We start from the raw sequence: 20,670 nt of genomic DNA on the forward strand, positions 1-20,670 counted from the left end.
GTCAGGGGTGTGCGGTCATCTTAAACAGGTGAGAGGGATCAGGGTGGCAGAGACGAGCCGAGGCATTCCTGCAGGTGCCCGGCGCCAGGCTCTAAAGCACCCACCACCCCGGGGTGGGGAGCGCAGATGTGGCGTGGCCGGGAGATGGGTGATCTGCCTGAGCTGCAGTGACTGCTGCCGGGGAGCACTGGGAATGCGGTCAGTGGGACCAGCGGGTCAGGAGGAACACTGCCAGCATGGGATTTAGTCCAAATGAATCTGTGTTTCATGTTATTTTACACAAAACCCAGAAGTAATAGCAAACTGGGGCTTAAGTTGGCCTTATCTGTCCCCAAGCTCTCCCAGTTCCTCAGGTCTTGCTCAGATTTCTGCTGGTACCATGGGGAACGTGCGTTGTCCCTGAGCTGGTCTCTCCCCTGCCTCAGCACCGAGCTGTACACAGGCACTGGGACTGACCCAGGAGGGCCAGCGCTTTGCAGAGCAGGTTCAGGGCTCAGCTGGAAAAATAAAAAATGAGCCATCATCGGGTGTATTCAAGAGAGGCCCCAGCTCATCTGCTACCCAGGAAGTGCCCCGAGCTGCTTGGCTGTCCTGCCTGGACAGCATCCCCCAGGCAGGGCAGAGGCCCCACAGCGCTGCCAGCACACACAACCAAACCTGCCAGGGGCAGTGGGTCTCACTCCGGTTTGAAAAACACAATTTAGGTCACCCCCAAACCAACCTTCTGCTCTGGAAGGAGCCAAGGCGCCTGTTGCCCACACCGCTCCTGCGCTCTGCAGAACACCCGGCACAGGAGCATGGGACCGTGGGGATCCCCCAGCCCCCCAGCTGGCCCCACGGCCCCCCCTCACCTGGGAAGAGCATGGTGGTCAGCAGCTCCGGGGACTCCAGCAAGCTGATGATGGCCCGCTGGAAAGTCTTGCTGCAGCTGGACTGCAAGTGGCTGTAAAACAGTGTGCAGGGTCAGGAGGGTGCAGGGCTTGTGCACGCCTCGCCACTGTAGGAGAGCGGCCACGTGCCAGGGTCCCTGCCCACGCACGGGACAGGCTGCTTCTGCACCACCCAGAGCAGGACAGCCATGCCTGCCCTGCTCCCCAGAGCCTTTATCAGAGTGTTCACCCCCTTCTACTGCAAACAGCCCTGGGGGGCACTAGGCTGAGCAGCCAGCAGCAGGAGAGGCTGCATGAGGAGGGGGAGCGGTGGGGTCCTGCTAGAGCCCCGAGGAAACCCCTTTCAGCCCCCCTACCCAGGGCATCCAGACCCAGCCCCTCCAACCTTCTCCATGAAGTCACGTCCTGCCAGAACTCGTAAAGGATGAAGCAGGCCTCGTCCGCCAGCTTGCAGGTGGACACGCTGCGGGGACAGGAGCGACCCTGAGACGGGGCCTGGCAAGGTGGCATGGCGCAGCCACGTCAGTCCCGCCAGGCCCGGGAGCGAGGGGCACAGGTCTGCACGTGAGCCTCACCAGGAGGCTTTCAAAGAGCAGTTTGGCTGCATCCACAATTTCTGGCTGCCGGGGCTGGCACACGGCTCCAGGGAATCCTGAACCCAAATCCTTCATGCTTCACAGTTCCGGCAGCCAGGCAGGAGAGGAACTTTACAGCCAGCCCTTGCTGCTGCCCAGAAACCAGCGTGTTAAGTGTTATTTTAAGTATTTCTTAGCATGTCCCTAGCACTGCAGGACACAGCCTGATGAAGGAGCTCATCCTTCCAGCCCCTGGGAGTAGGTGTGTGTCATCCCTTGCCCTTCACACAGGAAGAAACAAGGCACGCATGCAAGGAGCGGAGATCACAGCATAAAACCACAGCTCGCTGCCCCCCAGAGTGGTGCTGTTTCACCAGGCGATGCTTCCCACGCTCCCTCCAGCTAGAGGAACAGGCTGGGGCTTTCTCCGTTCCATGGGAAGATGGAGGGGGAAGCAGCAGGGAGACGAGAGAGCAAGGCGTAGGGTGCAGGGCCTGGGGAACCATCTGCACTCAGATGCAGCATCATTAATTCCAGCTGAGGATGAACATTTCCTCCAGCTGCTGCTGAGGGCTGCAGGAAGGGACCCGGGGGGAGAGCAAAGGCAGGCACCTGGCAGCTCGGAGGCTGCATCCCCCTGTGCCGGGGCCGCAACGTGCTTTGCAATTAATCCCCTGGCGTGACCCAGGACAGTGGAGTCCCCCCGGGCTTCACTCCAGCTTTCCACTCACGTGGAGAGCCTGCCCATGCAATGCTACCCAGTTGTCTACACAAATAGTTCTCATGACAGAAAATCCCATCAATTGCAAAGAAAAAAAAATACCATCCTCTCTGCCACACGTGTCAAAACAACTATCTTCCTTTTGTTTGGACTGAAAAGACAATTTTGTGCTGTTGTAACTGAAGAGCTGAAAAATGACACTTTAAATGGGAACAACACGAATGTTTCCCACTGAGAGTGGCTTGAAATCTCCCATGGGAGAAGGAAAGCGCCTCTCAGAGAGCAGCTGTGCAGTCTCCAGGGGCAGAAGCCAGAGCTGGGCCCCATCCTCAGCTCTGTTTGGAGCCCCAGAGCCGTGCTGGGGGGCAGAGCCTGGCTCTCAGGTGGGGATTAGCTTCAGGTGCTCACGGCCACTTCCCACCAGCACCGCATATACTTCACACACGGCAATGCTGTGACATGAGCTCTCCCCTTGACTTCTCCCCCATTACTTTCAGCGCTGGAGGAACGCATGGAGCATGCATTCTCTTACACATGCAAGCCACAGCCCCTTTGTGCTAACATAAAAACCAACCTCGTCCTTGCCAGACACTGACAAGGGGTTCTTGGTGGGGGAACCTGCAGCAGGAGACGGACAGTACCGCAGGCAGACAGCGCTGCAGCTGTGACACTGTCCTGTCCTCTCTGCGAGGTCAAACCTCCGCACGCCAAGCTCGCCCACAGGCCAATCGGCACACAAAATACTCCGCAAAAAACCCCTTTTGTACCCCAGGGGTGCTGTGTTAAAAGCCCCTGTTTCTGGGCAAGCCATGCCATGGACAGCCCCGCTACCCGCCATGCTTACTGCAGGCAGCTGCTCTGCCCGGCGGTGAACTCCATGTAGGACCTGAATGCCTGGCGAAACTCCTCGATGCTGTTCGTCGCCACTGAGATCTGCCTCTTCGCCACCAGGATGTGCTGCAAAGGGACAGCAGATGAGTGGCAACGGGCTAATCTGCACCTCCTGCCCGCCCTGCTCCCACCCAGCAGCGGGACAAGGCAGTGCTGAGCAAGGGGAAGCCACAAGAAGGCACTGGCACCGCAATGCTGGGTCCAAAGCTGACATAAAGTGGCTTCTTTCGGCCTGCGCAGGTTGCCTTTACGAGGACTGCACCGACAGGAGATGCTCCATCCGCCGGTGAGGGCGTCCTGCTTTGGGGCTGCTACAGTTCCCTGTGCCCTTCCCAAGCAGAAAGGGGCGTTGGGACCCCTCCAGCAGGGCTCTGCATGGTCTGAGGGCACTAGCAGTGAAACTGGGGGATTTGGGCACTCAAAAGCAGAGCACTGCCTTCCTTTGGGTTGGCCATGGGCACTACCTGGGGCTTTCATGGACCTGTGGATGGTCCGACAGCCAGCTCACAGCTGTGACTCCCACCCTGCTACATCTCCAGGCAGCAGAACCCCTGCCAGACCAAAGCCAGCAGCTCACCCAGGTGACCCCAGTCTCGGGGCACAGCGGCTGTGTGAGCACGCAGGTGTGAGAGCGGGTATCTGTGCACGCTACGGGGTTACCTGCAAACAACAAGCAGCAGGACGGGGACTTACTGCATCTCTTCCTTTGCACATCGCTTCGTCCTTCAGTGGCTCCAGGCGTGGGCTCTGCATTTTAACAACACGGGAAAGATCATTGTTACTGGGAGAACTCTGCAACAAGATAAAACGCTGCAGTAACCCACAGCCCAGCCCAGCTCAGCGTGACAGATGGGGACCACTCTGGGGACGTTCCTTCAGGTACCCAGGGGAGAAAAGGGACGCGACCTTCACATCTGTAGGTGTCGGTGGGTCCAGACTGACTTAGTTCAGCTCTGACCATGGAGAAGCCAGGGGAGGGTCAGCAGAGCTGAGGGGAGAAGGGGGGCTTTGGAGACAGCAAGGGATGATCAGCCTTGTGAATCTGGGTCTAGTGAATGTGTGCAGCTGTGTAATGCTGCCAGGACTGTAATACCAGGACTGTTGGCACAGGGGGAGAGAGGTCACAGCGCCAAGCTGGCCAGCACCAAGGTGCGGGGCAGCCCCCAGCCCACCTCCCCTCTGCCACGCACCTTGCACTCCAGCTTCTCGATGAGCTGCTGGAGCCTGTTGATCTGCGCCATCCACTGGCTGTTGTCTTCAACACAAATGCCTGCACAGGGAAGGACAGGGAGTTGTCACCAAACAAGCTTGCTTTTATCACAGCAAAAGCTTGCTTAAGACTCAGGAAACCACAAAAGCTTCGAGACCTCTGATTCAAACCAAAAAACTGATTTGGTTTTCTCCTGAAACTTTTCCTGCTACTCAAGAGATACCAACGGCCCACAGAAGCTCCAGCTAGTGTCTGGGTGCAACAGTCCATGCTCTCTCCCAGACAAGCCCCTGCTGTCCCGTGCTGCTGCCCCCACACCCACTCTGGGCTCCAGCGGGGCAGGGGCAGAGATACCGAGCCAAGGGACAGCTGGGCTGCAGATACCTGTCGTTAGCATCCCAGAATAAGGGTCTGTTGGAGATAGACAGACGTTCTTCTGTCCTCTGCGCCCACATCGTCTCCCTGACCTCAGGCCAACTGAGGTCTCAGATTTCTTTATGTCCTTTCTGAAAGAATAAAATGCAAAGTGGGGCTGGAATCATTCATTATACAGATCATCTTCACAGTGAGCTTGGAAAGGGCAGATCCTGCTCCCAGATGTGTCCCCTAGGGGGACCTGTGAGTCCTGCCCCGTGCTGCAACCCCCACGAGTGGTGGGGGGAAGAGGGGGAGGACTGGCACGTCCTACCCCATTACCTCTCCTGTCCCGCCTGCTCCTCCACGGTGTCCACGGCACACTCAAGCGAGGCCTGCAGGGACTGCAGCTGGTGCATGGTTTCCCGCAGCAGAAACCGGGTCAGGAACTGCTCCATCTTCGAGGAGGTCTCATACCTCTGCAGGAAAAGGGAGTGTGTCTGTCAGATGCCCCTGGCTCTGCACAGGGGGAGCAGAGCTGCATCTGGAAGGGGTTGGCTCTTAAATAAACCCAACGGGGTGGATTCCAACCAAATTTTTAGGCATTGTAGGAAACTATGACATTGTAGGACAAAAGCATCCTCTGGCTGCAGACCTCTGAGGTCACAGCAGGGAATGCATGGCATGACCCCCCCACCCCAGCCCCGGCACCCACAGCCCCTGGATGGCATGGCCCCCAGGAGCCACAGGGGACCTCAGGTGGGCACCCCCAAGCCCAGGTAAAGGCCACTTGCAGAAATAGCCCCCAGCTCTGGGGAGGGCTCCGGGGCAGGCAGAGCATCCCTTGCTGTACCCAAGGGTTCACACACTGCTCCGCTTGCACCCGGGCTCTTGGGACAAGGCTGGCAGGGCAGAGGCCTTGGAGCAGGCTAAGGAGAGCCCGCAGCAACCCCCCAGGTGCAGGCAGCACCTTCCAGAGAGCACCCTGCCACTGGCAGGGCAGGGGGCTGGTTTCATGCCCTCGCTCCTCAAGAAGACAGCACTGAACCTCTCAGCTCCAACCAGAAGAGATCTCTGCTGAATTTCCAATGCACACCTGCTCATGGCTCTTCCCGCTGACTTGCTCTTGCACGAGGGCCGTCCCACGTCACCCACAGAGCACGAGTGACAGCTGCTGAGACGATGGCTGTGTCTGGCTGTGAGTCCCACCCAATCCACCCTACGGCACTGGAGAGGTGTCCAGCAGGAACGCAGGGCTCTGTGGTCTTTCCCCATCACCCCCCGTCCTGGTCTGATGTGCAATGTGCGCACCACAGGCGTTAGCACTGGGGGCGTGTAGAGGCAGGTTCGGGGGGCACCCAAGAAGTGCTGGGAAGAATGAAAGGGTCACCGTGAGTCCTGGGAAGAAGGCAAACTGGCCCAGAGGGCACCCAAAGAGTGGGTCAGGATGCACACCATGCCCCAGAAGCAGGTCCAAGAAGCACAGAGAGCCAGGGAATTACCCAGGTGCACACAGATGTACTCCAAACTCCTTCCTTCCTTTGCCAGCTGTGACCATGGATCCTCCTGGGCAAAAATCTGGTTGCAATGAACAGCCACAGCCTGGAGCATGGCTCCTTTCCATGTGCTATGGGTTCTGCTGGCAGCACTGTTCCTTGCAGTCTGGTCCACACACTGTACTGCCCTGTCCAGTTTTCACTTGGTTCCTTAAAACCACCTGGAGCTTTGTCCTTGCACTATTAGATGACCCAAGGGCCTGGGGCAAATCTCCAGCCCCCAGGGACAGAGACGAGGTACCCAAGGAGGGATGCTTAGCAAGGCAGGGAGCAAGGAGACAGGAGGAAAGGCTGAGGCACGTACCCAGAGACAGATAATTCTAAGGCAGGCACAGTCATCCTCTGCTGGGGCTGAGCCACAGTCTCCCTGTCAGAGCAGGTACCTGGCCTGGTTTGCCCCCAGTAGACTTCTCTTGTTCCACTGCAAGGTGAGGCTCTTCCTCCCCGGCATCCCTCAGGAGTCCTAGTCATGCCAAAGCCTGCAGCCATCATAGACAACAGCAGCAGCTTCACCCGGGCAGGGTTTGCAGGCCAGAAGAAACCCAAGTTTGTGCTAAGGACCATGTCGCTGCATCCCTGCAGTGCAGGCACAATGTGGGAGACCCAGCAGCATCCTGCTGAAGGCATGGCGGGCTTCACCATAGCACCCAGGACTCACCCACTCAAGCACAGCTTCACTGAGGACTGGGAGGGCATGGAAAACCTGTGGAGCCACCTATTCTTCTGTGGCCTGAAAGTCCTCCCAGAGGAACAGCCCGTGCTCATGGCCAACCCCCATTCTTACCCCTCCACCAACAGGGAAAAGTTGGAGAGGTGCTTCTTGAGAGCTTTGGGGTGCCAGCCCTGCACATGGCTAACACCAGATTTCTTTCCCTCTGTACCTACAGCAGAGTCACCGGTCTGGCCATGGAGGTTGGGGCAGGAGTGCCCCATGCTACCTCTGCCTGCCTGGGCAAGACCTGGAGAGAGTCCACCTACCACCTTGGTGCAGCTGGTGGCTTCCTCTCCAGCTACCTGCACAGCCTGCGGATGGAGAGCCCCAGCCACACACCGGTGCTGAAGGCCTTGAAGAAGACAACAGTGATCTAGCTGAGGAAGCAATGTTGCTATGTCTCCATGGTCTACAAAGACGACCTTGACTACCAAGGCTACCATCATCCAGCCAGATTTCAGGCCCCTGATGGGCACTGGATAACGATGGACAAGAAGAGGTTCTGCTGCCCGGAGCTGCTCTTCCAACTGAAGCTACTCCACCAAAGCTCCGCAGGGCTCCACCACTTGGCCTTGCAGAGCCTCCAGAAGGTGGAGCCAACCATGCCAGGAGGGACACGGTGAGTAACATCACGCTCTCAGGGCGTCTTCAATGTTACGTGGCTTTCCTGAGAAGATGTGCTTAAGAGCTGAACACCCTGTTTCATGGCACGGGCTGCCAGATTAAGGTCCTGGCAAGCCTGGAGAAGGGCACAGCAGCCTGGGCAGGGGTCCTGAAATAGGCAGCGTCACTCACATCTTTCCAGCTCGAATGGATGGCAAAAGGCAACTACCAGGAGCACAGTGCCAAGTACGTGGACAAGATATTTCCATGGGCAGATGACAACCACGCATTCAAAGCATCCCACCGGTGGGGCACAGCTCCTGCTGCAGGTGTGCAAAGTCAATTCAAATGCTCCCAGAGAAGTAAACTGTTTTTCATTTGCACTCGGGGTTATTTCTGTGCCTATCCACCATCACCCTAATAAGCACGTGTCCGATCAGGCTGGCAACACAACTGCTGCTTGTGCTGTGAATTCAGGACACACCGTCTGTCTGGGTACAGCCAGTCGACAACCGAGCCACAGCGCTCCAGGCTGGGGGCCGTGCACATCTAGAGCACTGAAGCAAAGCTGTCCTTTCTGAATGTACTGCCTGCAGCTGCTGGCATGGGCAAGGGGGCTGCTCCAGCAGGCAGGAAAGCTCCTCCCAGCAGCCGGTGCTGCAGGACCCGCGAGCTCTGTGGGGAGACGCAAGGGTGGGAGGAACAAGCTGAGAAGGTCCACACAGCACCTGCACTGCAGCAACTTCACTATGGGAGGTGATTTCTGATCTTGGCACTGAAGCGGCTCAGCACTGGGTACAGGGGATGAGCCAGTGAAAACCAGTGAACTGAATTCGCTCTTTTTAATTTTGGTATAAAGGTCATTTGGTGCTTCAGGGAGCCAATTCAGCTCACTGAACGGGCAGAAAAGCACCCACCTGGCTTTGCAGTTGCTTTAGTGAACTGACTCAGCTTAGCAGACGATTAGAAAAGGATCAGAGATTGCATGGGGGAAGAAGCTGGGAAGCACTGTCCAGCTGTCATAGCAGACTCCTTTCCTCACGACCAGCCCCCTTGCCCAGCTCCTCAAGGGCCACAGAAACCATGGGACATCACTGGGAGCATTAAAAGAGACACAACTGGCAGTGGGAGGTCAAGGAAGGAGCCTCCGCATGATGCAGGAGGGATGGTTCCTCCACAGGAGCATCCACCAGGAGAGGTCAACCCTTTCCTTGATAAGACAAGGAGACAGACAGGACCAGAGTCACCTCTGCCTTCCCTATGGTATCCTCACATACCCCCAAGGCTCTGGCACAGATGAGGAGCCAGGCTGCCTTCACCCTGCCAAACACCATGAACTCCCTCTTTCCTGTCCAAAACAGATTCCAGCAATGATACCACATTACTCAGGTCAAATATTTCCAATTCCTACTGTGTTTATCTCCAACACATGGGAGAACTGAGTATCTTGAATTCCAGAAGCTCTGCTCAAAAACACGTGGACGCTGGTGTCAAAAATCTTTTTTGGGAGGCAGCACAGAAGGTCTTGATTCCCACATGGTCTCCTGGTTCCTCTGAACCACAGCCGAGCCACCAGCCCAGTCCTGGAGCTGCATCTGCCTGGGGCTGCTGGCACAGCAGAGTGGGGGAAGGTAAATGGAGAGGATGCTCGTCTACCGAGCACTGCCCTGGGCTGGTGCTGGAGTGGGCAAAGGACAGCCACAGCCACTCCCCACAGCCCCCCAGCACCTGGGCGAGCAGAGCCCCCTGCCCCGCAGCCATGCTGCCAGTGGGTTTTCATCTGTGCTTGAAAATGAATCTCATTTTTCTGGCAGAGGAAGAGGATGGCAGCAAAGCTGCGCAGAGGGCTCCCCATCCTCCCAGTCCCAGATGCCCCAGCCCACCTTGCAAGGGCAAAGCAGGAACCCACGCAGACACTTCAGTATTTCGGGCGAGCATTGCACAGGACGAGCCAGCTGCCTCCTGTCTCTCGCCTCGTCAAACACAGCACGCCCAGGGGAACGCGCCAGAGAGAAGGATGGAAATAACCACCTCTCAAGAGAGCCCCAAATGCTGTTTCACCCTTCTGCATCGACTTGGAAAATTTCATGCCAGGGGAGAAAATCAACTGAAAATGCACCTTCTCTTCCGTTCAGCTGCCCGGCCCCCTTCGCACTCCTCACTTGGGGGCAAACAGCAAAACCCTCTTGTCAGGTGTTGCGCTACGCAACTTGAACCCCTCTGCAAACAGAGGCTTAATAGAAATGTGCTCTGCCTCGCTAAGCACAGCATTTTCTGCTCATAGCAAAGATTCACGGGAAGGAGTCACAGAGGAAATAACTCAGCAAGCACGAGACAAGGCTTTTGGGCTGTGGACTGGTGTTTCAGCTCCATTGACCCAAATGAAAATCCCAAAGTTGCCAAGAACTGCTGTAATTCTGCTTTTGAGAGGCTTTATTAGTTTCTTGTGATGATAGTTAAGCTCAGGACAGAGTGGAATAGGTGATCGCATAATTCCTGCCAAAGGAGAAATAAAAGCACCTGACTGGGAGAGGTATTTATAGATTAATTTGCAGTTTTTGTAAAATGGAGAATGGAAAGATTTTAGCATTCGGGCCCCCTGTGAGAAGTATCAGACTGTTTCCCAAGGTATTTCCACAATTCACTTCCTACTCTGACACCATTATATTGCAAACGCCAAGCTTAGCCACGGGATAAGCTGTATTTAATATACTGCAGCATAGCTATCAACAGTTATATTTTACAAATGTTAAGTGGGAATGATGGAATTTGGAGAAAAACCACCTTTTCTTGAAGAGGCATCTTTTCTTTACCATGTTTCTGGCAACCCAGCGAGGAAGGATGACAGTGTAGGAACCCCTAATGATTTGGTTTCCTCCTGCCAACCTGTGGATCCACAACAAAGACCACAAGCAGGTTTGCTGCCCACACATACACTATTTCCTACAGTAACTGCAGTCACACAGTGAGGACGAGCCAGGCTCACATTTCCCATGCTTTAGCGCAGTGTTTATCCTGCGGTCACCAACGTGCACAGCAGGCAGCGGACTGAGGAGCCTGCCAGCGAGGAGACAGCCGCTGAGACACACCACTGATCCCGTCCGGGTACCCTGGCCTGCTGCGACCGCGATGGCACATGCGAAGGTGGGAATCCTCGATCCCAAAAAGGCTTTTAGCAGCACTGCTTCAACCCACAGCTCCCAAACACAGAGCCACTGCACATTCCCTCTGAACTTTGGTTTCCTTATTTCCCTCTCTCTCCTCCCTGCAGCTCATCACCCTGGCATGGTCTGAGCAAGCCCAGCACAATCTCCCAGGTTCCTCTTTTGCTGTGCCAACAAAGCAGCCCATGTCCTCTGTCTGTTTTCCTGCTTTTAAAGTGAGCTCGTATTTTCATGAGCCTTTTTACAGCTGTGGGGTAAGTACCTGGAGGATGCAGGGGTGAGCAATCCTGTAGCAGCAAAAGTAAGGAACTACCAGAGATGGACCTAACCAAGAGATGCTCTGGTTCAACTGATGAGAACCAGCTCAAGTCAGAGAACGCTTCTTCTTCTTCCAGCTGGTCTGGGTATTGCTGCCTCCTCGGGAGTCATGTGAAGCTCTCTTAAATACAGCCTGGGGAAAAACAAGCATGGACTGAAGATCCTCCAACATCTGTTGACCCCACAGCCCTGTTCTGGAAGCACAGCTTTATGGTGAGGGCTGCTGGAGCGGGCAGATCTCTTCCAGTTTGCTCAGCGGACAGCACAGCTGCATCTCCAGCAAAAGCAGCTCCCCAGGATGAAATTTCATTTGGCTCTTCCAGGAGGGTGGTCTCTCTGCCAAACTGGGGCTCTGTGTCCTCAGCCATGGTGGCATTAAAGGTGTTTGAATGAACATAAATGAGGAGCATATGTGTACTATGGAAAATCTCTGTTCTTTGCCCCCTCCCCTGGCTCAGAGAGGTGTGAGCTTTGGTTAAAATCCAACCTAATGAACCCACTGATCCCACAATAATCCAAGATCAATTCCCATTCTGGAAATACAAACATGGGAATATATTTGGGTCACCGCAGGTAAGAATGCGGCATTTATCATCTCTGCCAGTCTCTAGCAGTGGCAGATTTCCCACAGCTCTGCAAGAGCCCTGACCACAGGGTGGGAGCATTGTCCTGTCCTGCCTTCTGCCCAGCGCAGTGCCCAGCAGACCAGGGAGGCGCAGGGGGATGCTTCCCAGCAGGGTCAGTATCTGCATCGGGGCACCCAGGAGCTCAGGGCTGGGATGAGAGCACCTGGATCTGCACAGACCTTGCCTGGGTGAGAGCAGTGGGAAAGAAAGGGCCGGCCCTTCCCATGGCTGTAAAACAGCACCAGCCCCAAGCACACGGCTAAACCATTTAATACCTTTTGAATGCAAAGGGGGCTGCTGGTCACCGAGGAGGGTCCCTTCCAGTACTGGCCACTGCTTTTTCGTGGCTGTATTTCACCCATGACACTTTGCACTGCAGACAGCTGCCCTCTGATGCAGAGGCAGGGGAGCTCACAGAGTAGGAGGCTGCTTGCCCTAATTAGCAGCCTCCAACCTGCCTCCCATCAGTACAAGCTACAGGGAGGGGGAGAGAATTCACTACAGGGAAGCACACGGCACAAGTCAATGAATTTCACCCTTTCCCACCTTCTCCCAGACACCTCACTGTTTCCCAAAGCAGCCTTCGCAGTGCAGCAGTTCCTGCGCCCTCACCAGCACCCAATTTTTGTCGCTGTGAGCACAGGCTGTGCTGAGCACAAGCTGCTGGGGTCAGTCCAGAGCAGGCTCAACCCCGGAGTCCCCACTGCATGCCACACTCCTTTGTGGAAAAGGCCTTGCTTTAGCTCAGGGATGGAGCACACAGGTTATCAGCGATGCTCCCAGAATCAGTGACCCAGGCAGGACCCTGCAGGTGGTCTGCAAGGAGCTGTTGAAACAACCACTGCCAGAGCCCTCTGAGGAAGGAGGGTGCAAAATGTCTCCACAGCACAAAACCAGTAGCTCTACCCTTCTCCTCCTCCAGCACGCCTCCCTCTCCTCCAGGCACGCTGCAGGCCGTGCACTCACTACACATGGAAACAACCAAAGGACACACAGGCAACCCCATTGATCTCGGAGGTACCACGTTTGCTGCCTCTGACACCTAAGTTTAACCCTAAGCAAGCAGCTAAGATCACCAGGGCTTCTGTTCCTCACCCGCCTGCCCCACTGCCCTCCCACCGTCCCATACTTACCAGCTTGGTTTTGTCCATGGCTGCCAGGACCGCAGAGTTGAGGGCTTCCAGAGCAGAAAGCACATTCCTGTATTCTCCAAGATATGCTGAGAAATAATCTGAAGCAGGAAAGAAGATCACAGTGAGCTTCCCGAGCACCTCCATCCCTGCCAGCCTGTGGGCGCCTGCTGCTGCCCACACACAGCCCACCGCTGCAAGGGGACATTCGCGTCCCTCTCCAGAGTCACGCTCCCACCTGGACTGAAATGAAGAGTCCTCTCCTATCCCCAGGGCCAAAATGCCCCATCCCTTAGGAAAACCACAGATGCCCTCTGTGCTGGGATACAGAGACTGTCTGTGCCACTTGACCGTCCAGCCCTGCCCGGGACAGACATGTACAAAGCCCCACCACAGACCCTCGAGAGAGGATGCTCTCTGAGGCAGGAATATGAACCTACTTACCGCACAATTTCTCCGTGTCCACGTTGCTACAAGAAACAGAAAAACAAGTTCTTGTTAGACGGTGGTGCTGGTTCGGGAGAAACAGCTGTGGTGAGCAGGGTCTTGAGGGCTTGCCTTGAGCCCTCAGTGCATTTACTGCTCCTCCCATGAATTTTCAAAAGCTGTATCAGAAAAATAAAAAGCTGCACAAGTTTAGAGCCAGCAGCTCAGAAGCCATGCCCAGCACCTGCAGCGCCCAGGCAGGGCTGCAGAGCATCACCTCTGATTCAGGGGCTGAAGGAGAAAGCAAAGCTGCTCCACCAACATCTCCTGGAGCTGGAGTGTGCTGGGAAAGCATCTGTGAGAGCAGGATGGGGCTGGGAGTGAGGTCAGGGAAGGCAGGCAGTGCCCCACGACACTGGGCTAGCCAGCTGGGCTGGCAGCCCCATTTCTGAGCCCTGGAGCTGATGAGCCCCAGAAGCTGCTTCTTCAACCCATCCTCTCCCCTCAAAGGTACAAAGCATTTACTCAGGGCTCCTTCCTCCTGTCTCCCTTGACCTCAGCCCAGGTCCTCCCTCACGGCTGCCCCATGGCACCAGGCACCCTCCTTTCCCATTTGCCCACAAGTGCCCCCACCTGCTCCTCCTCTTCCCTGTCTTCAGAGCCCAGGAGACATGGGGCTGCCTTCAGGCTCCTAGGGCAGAGGGCTGGATGGCTTCACAGCCCATGAGAGGGGTTGACCCTGCCATGAAGGCCATCAAAGCAGTGATCTGGGTCCAAAAACCTGGAAGCAGGGGCCAGTCCCCCACCCCTTTTTGATACCAGAGAGCACTGCATTGGAGAATCAATGCTGGCATCCCTGCAGGGCTTGGACAGGTCCCTCCTGTTGCTAATAAAGGCCCTGCTGGGGTGGAGAAAAGGTCCAGAAACAGCCACATGTTTTTGGGACGGGATGTCAAGCAGACCTGTGGGTTCACATGAAGCTGTCAGATCTGTTCAGACGGCCAAAGTCATGGAGGCAGAGCTGCTTTTGATGCCCAGCGTCACCCGCAGAGCCCCAGGGAAATGCCCCAGGATAATGTTTATTCAAATCAGCCTCCACTCAAGAAATTCTGCTGTCTCAAAGTCCCCTAAATGATTACAACCATTTTTAATCCTGATTGGGAAAGTGGAAGAGAGCATGAAGGAGAGTTTTTTAACTGTTTAGGTGCTGTCACATGTGGAGGAGCCAGTGATACCTGGAGTTTGCAGGGCTCCAAGCACCAGGACAGTTGCAGTGCTGCTGCCCAAGGGAAGTCAAACCACGGCCACATCACCCTGTCCCCCCGCTGACACTGCTCACAAGGCAAAGGGGCAAAAATGAACAGAGGTAGGATTACAGGAGAGTGTGGGGAGTGTCCAAAATGCCATGCCAAGTACAGGTGTAATAATTTAAGCAAAATCTTCCTACAGCTTTTTCCCCAAACATTAAAGGCTGGTTTCCGCATCTCTCTTTGTGCTGGGCTTCCATTTAGTGTACTTTAATAACAGGCAGTGCTTCAATCATCAAAATAGTTTGGTGTGGATGTCATTGCAGACCCGCAGCAGTGGGACTGCAGACCCTCTGTGTAGCTAATTGTGTCAGGCGCCTTCTTAGGCAATGGAGATGGGCAGTTTTATGATGTGATTTGGCTCATCTATTTTAAACACCTACCGCAGGAGCTGATTAAGGCAGGGCTCTGGCGCACTGTTCTGGCACTGCAGCCAGTTTTTAAAGTGGATAAAAAGTGTTTCCCTTGAGACTCAATACAGATAATCAGCGAAACCACAGCCCCTTCTTCTGTCAGCTCCACTCCATCAAACTTTGCTGATCCCATCTCTGAGGAGCTCCATGAACCCAACCACAGCTCTGCTAGACAGAATGACCAGGGTTTGAAACACAAATTTAAATTGGAAAAATATCTTCCTCCTTGTTAAATTTTCCACGTATTTCTGAAAGCTGCCTGGAGCCTGCAGAGCTGCTGCTGCTGCTGCTGCACTGCCACTGAAGACTTGGCACCACAGCATCCACAGCATTGCTTGTTAGACCCATGCCTCAGAGCAGTAACTGAAGGCACTGGTTCCCATCCAAGAGATGGGTAAAATTCACAAAAGAGGGGATAGGGACAGGACATAACAAAACACCTAATGCATCCGTTATCCAGGCGTTTGCAACTGTCCCCAGTGAGAACCTGGGGCTGAGACTGGTCTCACCAGGGAGAAGAAGGGGCCACCAGCTCAACCCACTGCCCAGTTCCCCAACTCAGCTCTCGTGAGCAGACGTCTGTGTGACAAAGAGTTACTACCAACACCAACCTTCTGGATTCTAAGGAGAGGCCAGAGATTATTAATAACTCTTTCTATTTTGTCTGTTTGCTGCTTAAAAATAGACGTTAACTAATCAATCACTGAAACACTGAACAGTTAAACACTGAACCAACCACCAAGATCCTGTGGCAAAAATCAGCCCTCTGGGAGTTGTCCGGTGGAAGATCTGCTCCCTTCCCAATGCAGCCTGGTCCGTCAGCAACACTGCGGGGCCACCTCTCCCCATGTTCCACATCCTGCAGCAGCCCCCAGGGCACGGCTAGGGGCAGGACAGACCGCAGCAAGCAAATAGCAGGGCCAATGCTGCCATTTTCAGGCTACCAGAAGCTACTTCATACCAGAAACCAGGAGGAGCTCATGTAAGGAACCTGCATGTCAAATCCCGACCCATTTCGCAGGGCTGCAAAGGGGCAGCAGGCTTTGCTCCGCTCCTGTCTCTGCCATCCCCTCTCCCGCTCCAAGATAAGAGCCATCCTCTGCCTCCAAAGCACTCATCCTGAGACTCTCCACATTTCCAAATAGCTGTATTTTGACTGTGCTCAAACCACTGATTAACTGTAATTAAGCCTGAACTGATGATGAAGGATCTTGCCATCATTATGCTGTCGGGATTTTGTCAGAATGTGCCTGGAATTTATGCAAGAAAGCAGCAATCAGCTTCAGCAAAGCAGATGGGATTTTTTTTATTTTTATCATTTATCATGTTGGGAACCTCTGCTGCCATCACAGAGTTGGTTTCCAAACCTTCCTAGTGTGACCCAGGGTGTTTCAGTCACTCTCCTTCATTCAAAGACTGGCACACAGTGCAGCTCTGAGTCTCTGACTAAAGAGGGAAGAGGGAGGTTCACACAAATCCCTTCTTCCACGGAACCAGAGGCTTGAGTTTATTTCCACTGAGAGCTTTTAAAAACCACCAGGTCAGCACTCCCACCTCTTTCACTTGTGGCTCAAGGTCAGAGACACAGGCTCTGGGCAGTCTATACCCAATTCCTGCCACCACCATCTGACCACTCTCACGCAAAGGAGGATTTATCAGACCTTGTTTTTCTAAATCTTCTAAACCTTATTCTTCTAAAACAGATGCAGGACAGAAAGACACGTGAGGTCCATGTCACACTTCCTGGCAGGTTTCACAGTACCCTGCGAAGAGCAGTAGTAATGCAACCTATGCAACACCACAATGTTCGGACCAAAGCCCTCTGTAACCAACTCTCCAGTAAGTTGCCCCTGTGAGACCCTGGGACCCGCTGCCATCCCACCTGGCTGGGCTGCAGATGGACACAGGGCTGCTCGGAGAGCAAACCACTCTGTGCGTCTCCCAAGATGCTTTTGCAGCAGTGGAGCTTTTTCATCCCTTCAAAAACACTTGTCTCTTCTCACCCAGACATTTCAGTGGATGAAAATACACTTTTCCAGGAAGATGAATCTTTCTGTTCTGCACCAGTGCCATGGAGCCTTCTGACAAGCTAAATGAAATGGCGCACCTAGCTGTTGTACCAAATTGCAATAAAGAGTTGAATTCAGTTTCAACATAATTTTCTAAATGTCAAAGAATCAGAGCAAGGAGATATTTTAAAAGCAAAATAGAACAATTTTCAGAAATGCAGAACCAGAAAAGCCTCATGGGAAAACACAAAATCTGAGCTGAACCCAACGGAGGTGCCTGAGGCCACAGCATCCCACCTGAGCGCCGGGTGGACGGAAGGTGAAGATCGGATGGGAAGGACACAGACAAAACGGGAGTGTGGTGCCGTGGGGTCTCTGGAAGGAGAACAAGTAACGCATGAGACCTCTGAAATATTCATCTTCCCAAACGTCAGCTCTGGGACCCAGGGGAGCAGCTGCAGGTTTGCAGTGATGGGTGAGGGTCAGGACGTGTCTGGGCAGTGCTCTGTTACCCAGACACGGAGAGCGCCTGGGTATAAAGGTCTCTGTTACTGTCTCTCCTTGGGTCAGGCTGGCACTGATAAAGAAACACAAGTTTCAGCCTATACCTGAGGAACACAGCATCCCTGTGGCCAAATCCACCCACTGGATTAAGGGTGAAACTCTCCCATCATCAGAAAAGCTATGGGACATGAAAGAAGCACGCCAGACATGTGTGTAGAGCCTGTAGTTGCTTTCCAGCTTTGTAATACTTTAAGTATTACCTCAGGTAACAACTCTTGAATTTGGCAGCAAATCTCAGCCAGCTCCTCAAGAATACTAAGTTCCTGCAAGTCCAAGGCAAGCAGGCAGCCCGGGGCACAGGGGCTGTCCAGCCCCCATGTTGAGGGGACAGCAGGGCACCAGCACAGCCCTTACAGGACACCAGAGGTTGTACAAAGGAGCAACTCCCCCTGCACACCCCAAAAACAAATGCCAGAAAGTCCAGCTCTATACACAGAGCCACAGAGACCTCTACGAGGCCCAGCGCGCTGAACGCTGCTTGATATCCATTACCTGCCACTGTGCAGTGGGCAAGCAGTCCCTGGCCAGCCCCTGGGGACAGGCAGGGTCATGCCTCCCTGGGAAGAGGCCTCTCTCTCCCAGTCCCTCGTCCCAGCAAGTGCGCAGCTCTGGGTCAGAGCACTCAGGCAGACCCAGCACTGTCCCACTTTGTTTGCGGGGGGCAGGATTCCTCTTATCAGACAATAAGCTGAGCACCAGGCTCCCTCGTGGAGGTCCCACCTCCTCCTCCACAGGCTGGGGATGAAGCTGAAGAAATCAGGTACAGTTCCCTGCTGCCACCTCCCATGTCCTGTCCCACTCCTGCTTGCTGACACTGAAGCTGTCCCATGCACTGATCCTGCACATGTGCCCACGGACCATGTCCCAGCCAGGGACAGAAACAAGAACTACACCTGCAATGGACTCAGGGCTGGGCTTTCCCTCCTGCTGTTGCAGAAACAAGGGCATCCTCGCAGGGCTGGAGGGGCGGCTTCTCCCACATTTGCTTGAAGTCACTGAACGCAGGAATTTGGAAACCAATTCTGTCCACAGGGTCCCTTCTGCTCTTCATGGCAGAAAGAGATCAAAGATCCAATGGCCATGCCCTGCTAATAGATGTCACCAGCTCAATGCCGCAACTGCCACATTGTCATAGCTACCACACCATCATTATGGATAACGAGTTATTGAGGGCACTGCTGCAGCTGAGGCCATGCATGGCTCCCAGACACAGCCTGCTCGCACGGGGCCCTTTGGTCAGTTCTCTTTATCTGCTCTGGGCAGATGGAAGATGCTCAATCAGGAAGCGATGGTAAACCAGGATACCTTCACCATTCAGTTAAGGGCACAGTTAAAACTCTCTGCTTTGCCACAAGCCATTTTCCAGCAGTATTGTATGGGGAGGTGACTCCAAGGTCACCCCAAAATGGAGCGAGAGGAAAGGAGCATTTGCAGAGGAAAGGGAATGGCTCACTCCGTCTCCACTCCCTGGGATCACAGCCCAAAGACACAGAGTTATTTTCAGGAGACGCCTCCTGCTGCCCACATCCAACAAGCCCAATTGGTAGGACAGGCAGCAATGGGCAGGCAGGCTTAAAAGAAAGAGGCACCAAGGGGCTGCACACACCAGCCCACTTCTCTGCCCCATCACTGAACTGGGAGCATCAGCTAAACCCACCACCCGACACTCGGCAGGAGTCAATCAACCCCACTCCCCCAGTCCTGGGTGGATGATGTGGGGACTTGCAGCTAGGGACCACTGGGTATTCACTGTCAGTGGCTTGGTAGCATTCGGTGGCTGGTGGCATCTCGGCGTGGCATACGCCTGGCATAGGCACTCTGTGCCACTGCCCCAGCTCCCTGCAGAGCCCTGGGACCAGTGCGCGCAGCTAAGGCTGCTCCGAGTTACCTCTCCCTGGTGGGGACCTGCTCAGACACTGGCCTGGCCAAGGGTGTCACAGAGGTGCAGGAGATGCTTCCTGGGGTGCAGCACGAGCCAGAGCCGAGCCGAGTCTCCCGCCCAAGACCAGGAGGAAGCTGCAGCCAACCTTGCCCCCAAGCAGCACCCTCCGTTTGAACAGGCACCCCCAGACATGCAGTTTATCAACGGCCACTTTCTCCCAGTGCCAACACACATGCGTTCATAGCAGCTGGCAGGGCACAGGGACCCCAGCAAGGGCACACTGATATCTGAAAGACTGGGATGAGAAACCCTGATGGGCCCAACAGGCTCCTCTAGATAGCACCATTCAAGAGGAGACCAGGGCTAAGTGCAATTACTTCTCCTGATCTTGGGGGTTTCTTTTTTTAAAAGTAGCTGGCCTAAATTCAGTTACACTCATAAGGCCCACTTCTGGTGGAAAGCAGCTCTTACGTAAGTGAAAAGTGATGATCCCTGTGTGAGCAGGGATCATTGTCCACACATGCTCCTCCTGCAGACACGCAACCTGCTCTATAGAGCTGTATATTTCTGGAATACATTTTTCAAATTAACGTAATATAACTTTAAATGGATGCTTGCTTTTACGGAACTACAGTAAATCTGATAATGACTGTTCTCAAAATATCTGGCTTCTCTTATCACCAACGCTCATAGCTGGTGTTCAATGGGTTTTAACATCTGCGTGTTTCAAGAGGTAGGTTTATCTCGCCCTGACTATTTATCGCACCCGCCTCCAAATGTCCTCCATCTACAGTCAAGCAGTTTTATATTCTCCTTCATCTCCTCTCCTCTGTTCCACCACAGTACTTACTCTGAATGACACCTGTCAATGCCACTGAATAACTCCCACAGCTCCTCCGAGCTCAGGATCCCATCAGCGAAATAGTTCTTGAACTCCTCAAATGACAGCTTCCCATCATCTGCATTTAAATAAAAGGGAACAGTAATTATATATCTGCAGAAAGAAGCACACAGGCCCCAGCGATCCTCCCAGCAGCCTCTCTACTGGGAGCGTGGGATGATTGGGCGTGTTGTGCATAATAATTAGAGCAGATATCTCATTGAAAGCGTGTCCCACCGTGTCAAAAACCCAGGAGTGCTGGCAAGCAGGGCCCCTGCTGCTTTCCAGCAGCAGGTTCCCAGGTGGGAATTTCAGCCCCTTCCAAAAGACCCCACTGCAACATTTTCAGAAACACAGGCAGACGCTGTACTTAGACGACTGTCCAAGCAGAGTCCATCACAAACAGCACAGCAAGGAGAGCATCAGGTTTTTATGGAAA

At 54.3% G+C, this 20,670-nt stretch overlaps 1 protein-coding gene across 1 annotated transcript in view; it reads right to left on the minus strand.

The window, feature by feature from the left end:
* The window catches only part of NECAB3 (N-terminal EF-hand calcium binding protein 3), a 29,595-nt gene that overhangs the window by 2,646 nt on the left and 6,279 nt on the right, over positions 1–20,670 (minus strand). The window contains exons 3-12 of the mRNA XM_064465808.1: positions 20,202–20,310; positions 13,195–13,220; positions 12,754–12,851; positions 4,984–5,120; positions 4,672–4,793; positions 4,268–4,347; positions 3,771–3,824; positions 3,031–3,143; positions 1,276–1,353; positions 852–943 (exon numbers count right to left, since the gene is read on the minus strand). Of these exons, the coding sequence (XP_064321878.1) occupies positions 852–943; positions 1,276–1,353; positions 3,031–3,143; positions 3,771–3,824; positions 4,268–4,347; positions 4,672–4,793; positions 4,984–5,120; positions 12,754–12,851; positions 13,195–13,220; positions 20,202–20,310 (909 nt within the window). The remainder of the gene's footprint in view (positions 1–851; positions 944–1,275; positions 1,354–3,030; positions 3,144–3,770; positions 3,825–4,267; positions 4,348–4,671; positions 4,794–4,983; positions 5,121–12,753; positions 12,852–13,194; positions 13,221–20,201; positions 20,311–20,670) is intronic.

Source organism: Phalacrocorax carbo, chromosome 14 (genome assembly GCF_963921805.1).
Source record: "Phalacrocorax carbo chromosome 14, bPhaCar2.1, whole genome shotgun sequence".
Taxonomy (NCBI): Eukaryota; Metazoa; Chordata; class Aves; order Suliformes; family Phalacrocoracidae; genus Phalacrocorax; species Phalacrocorax carbo.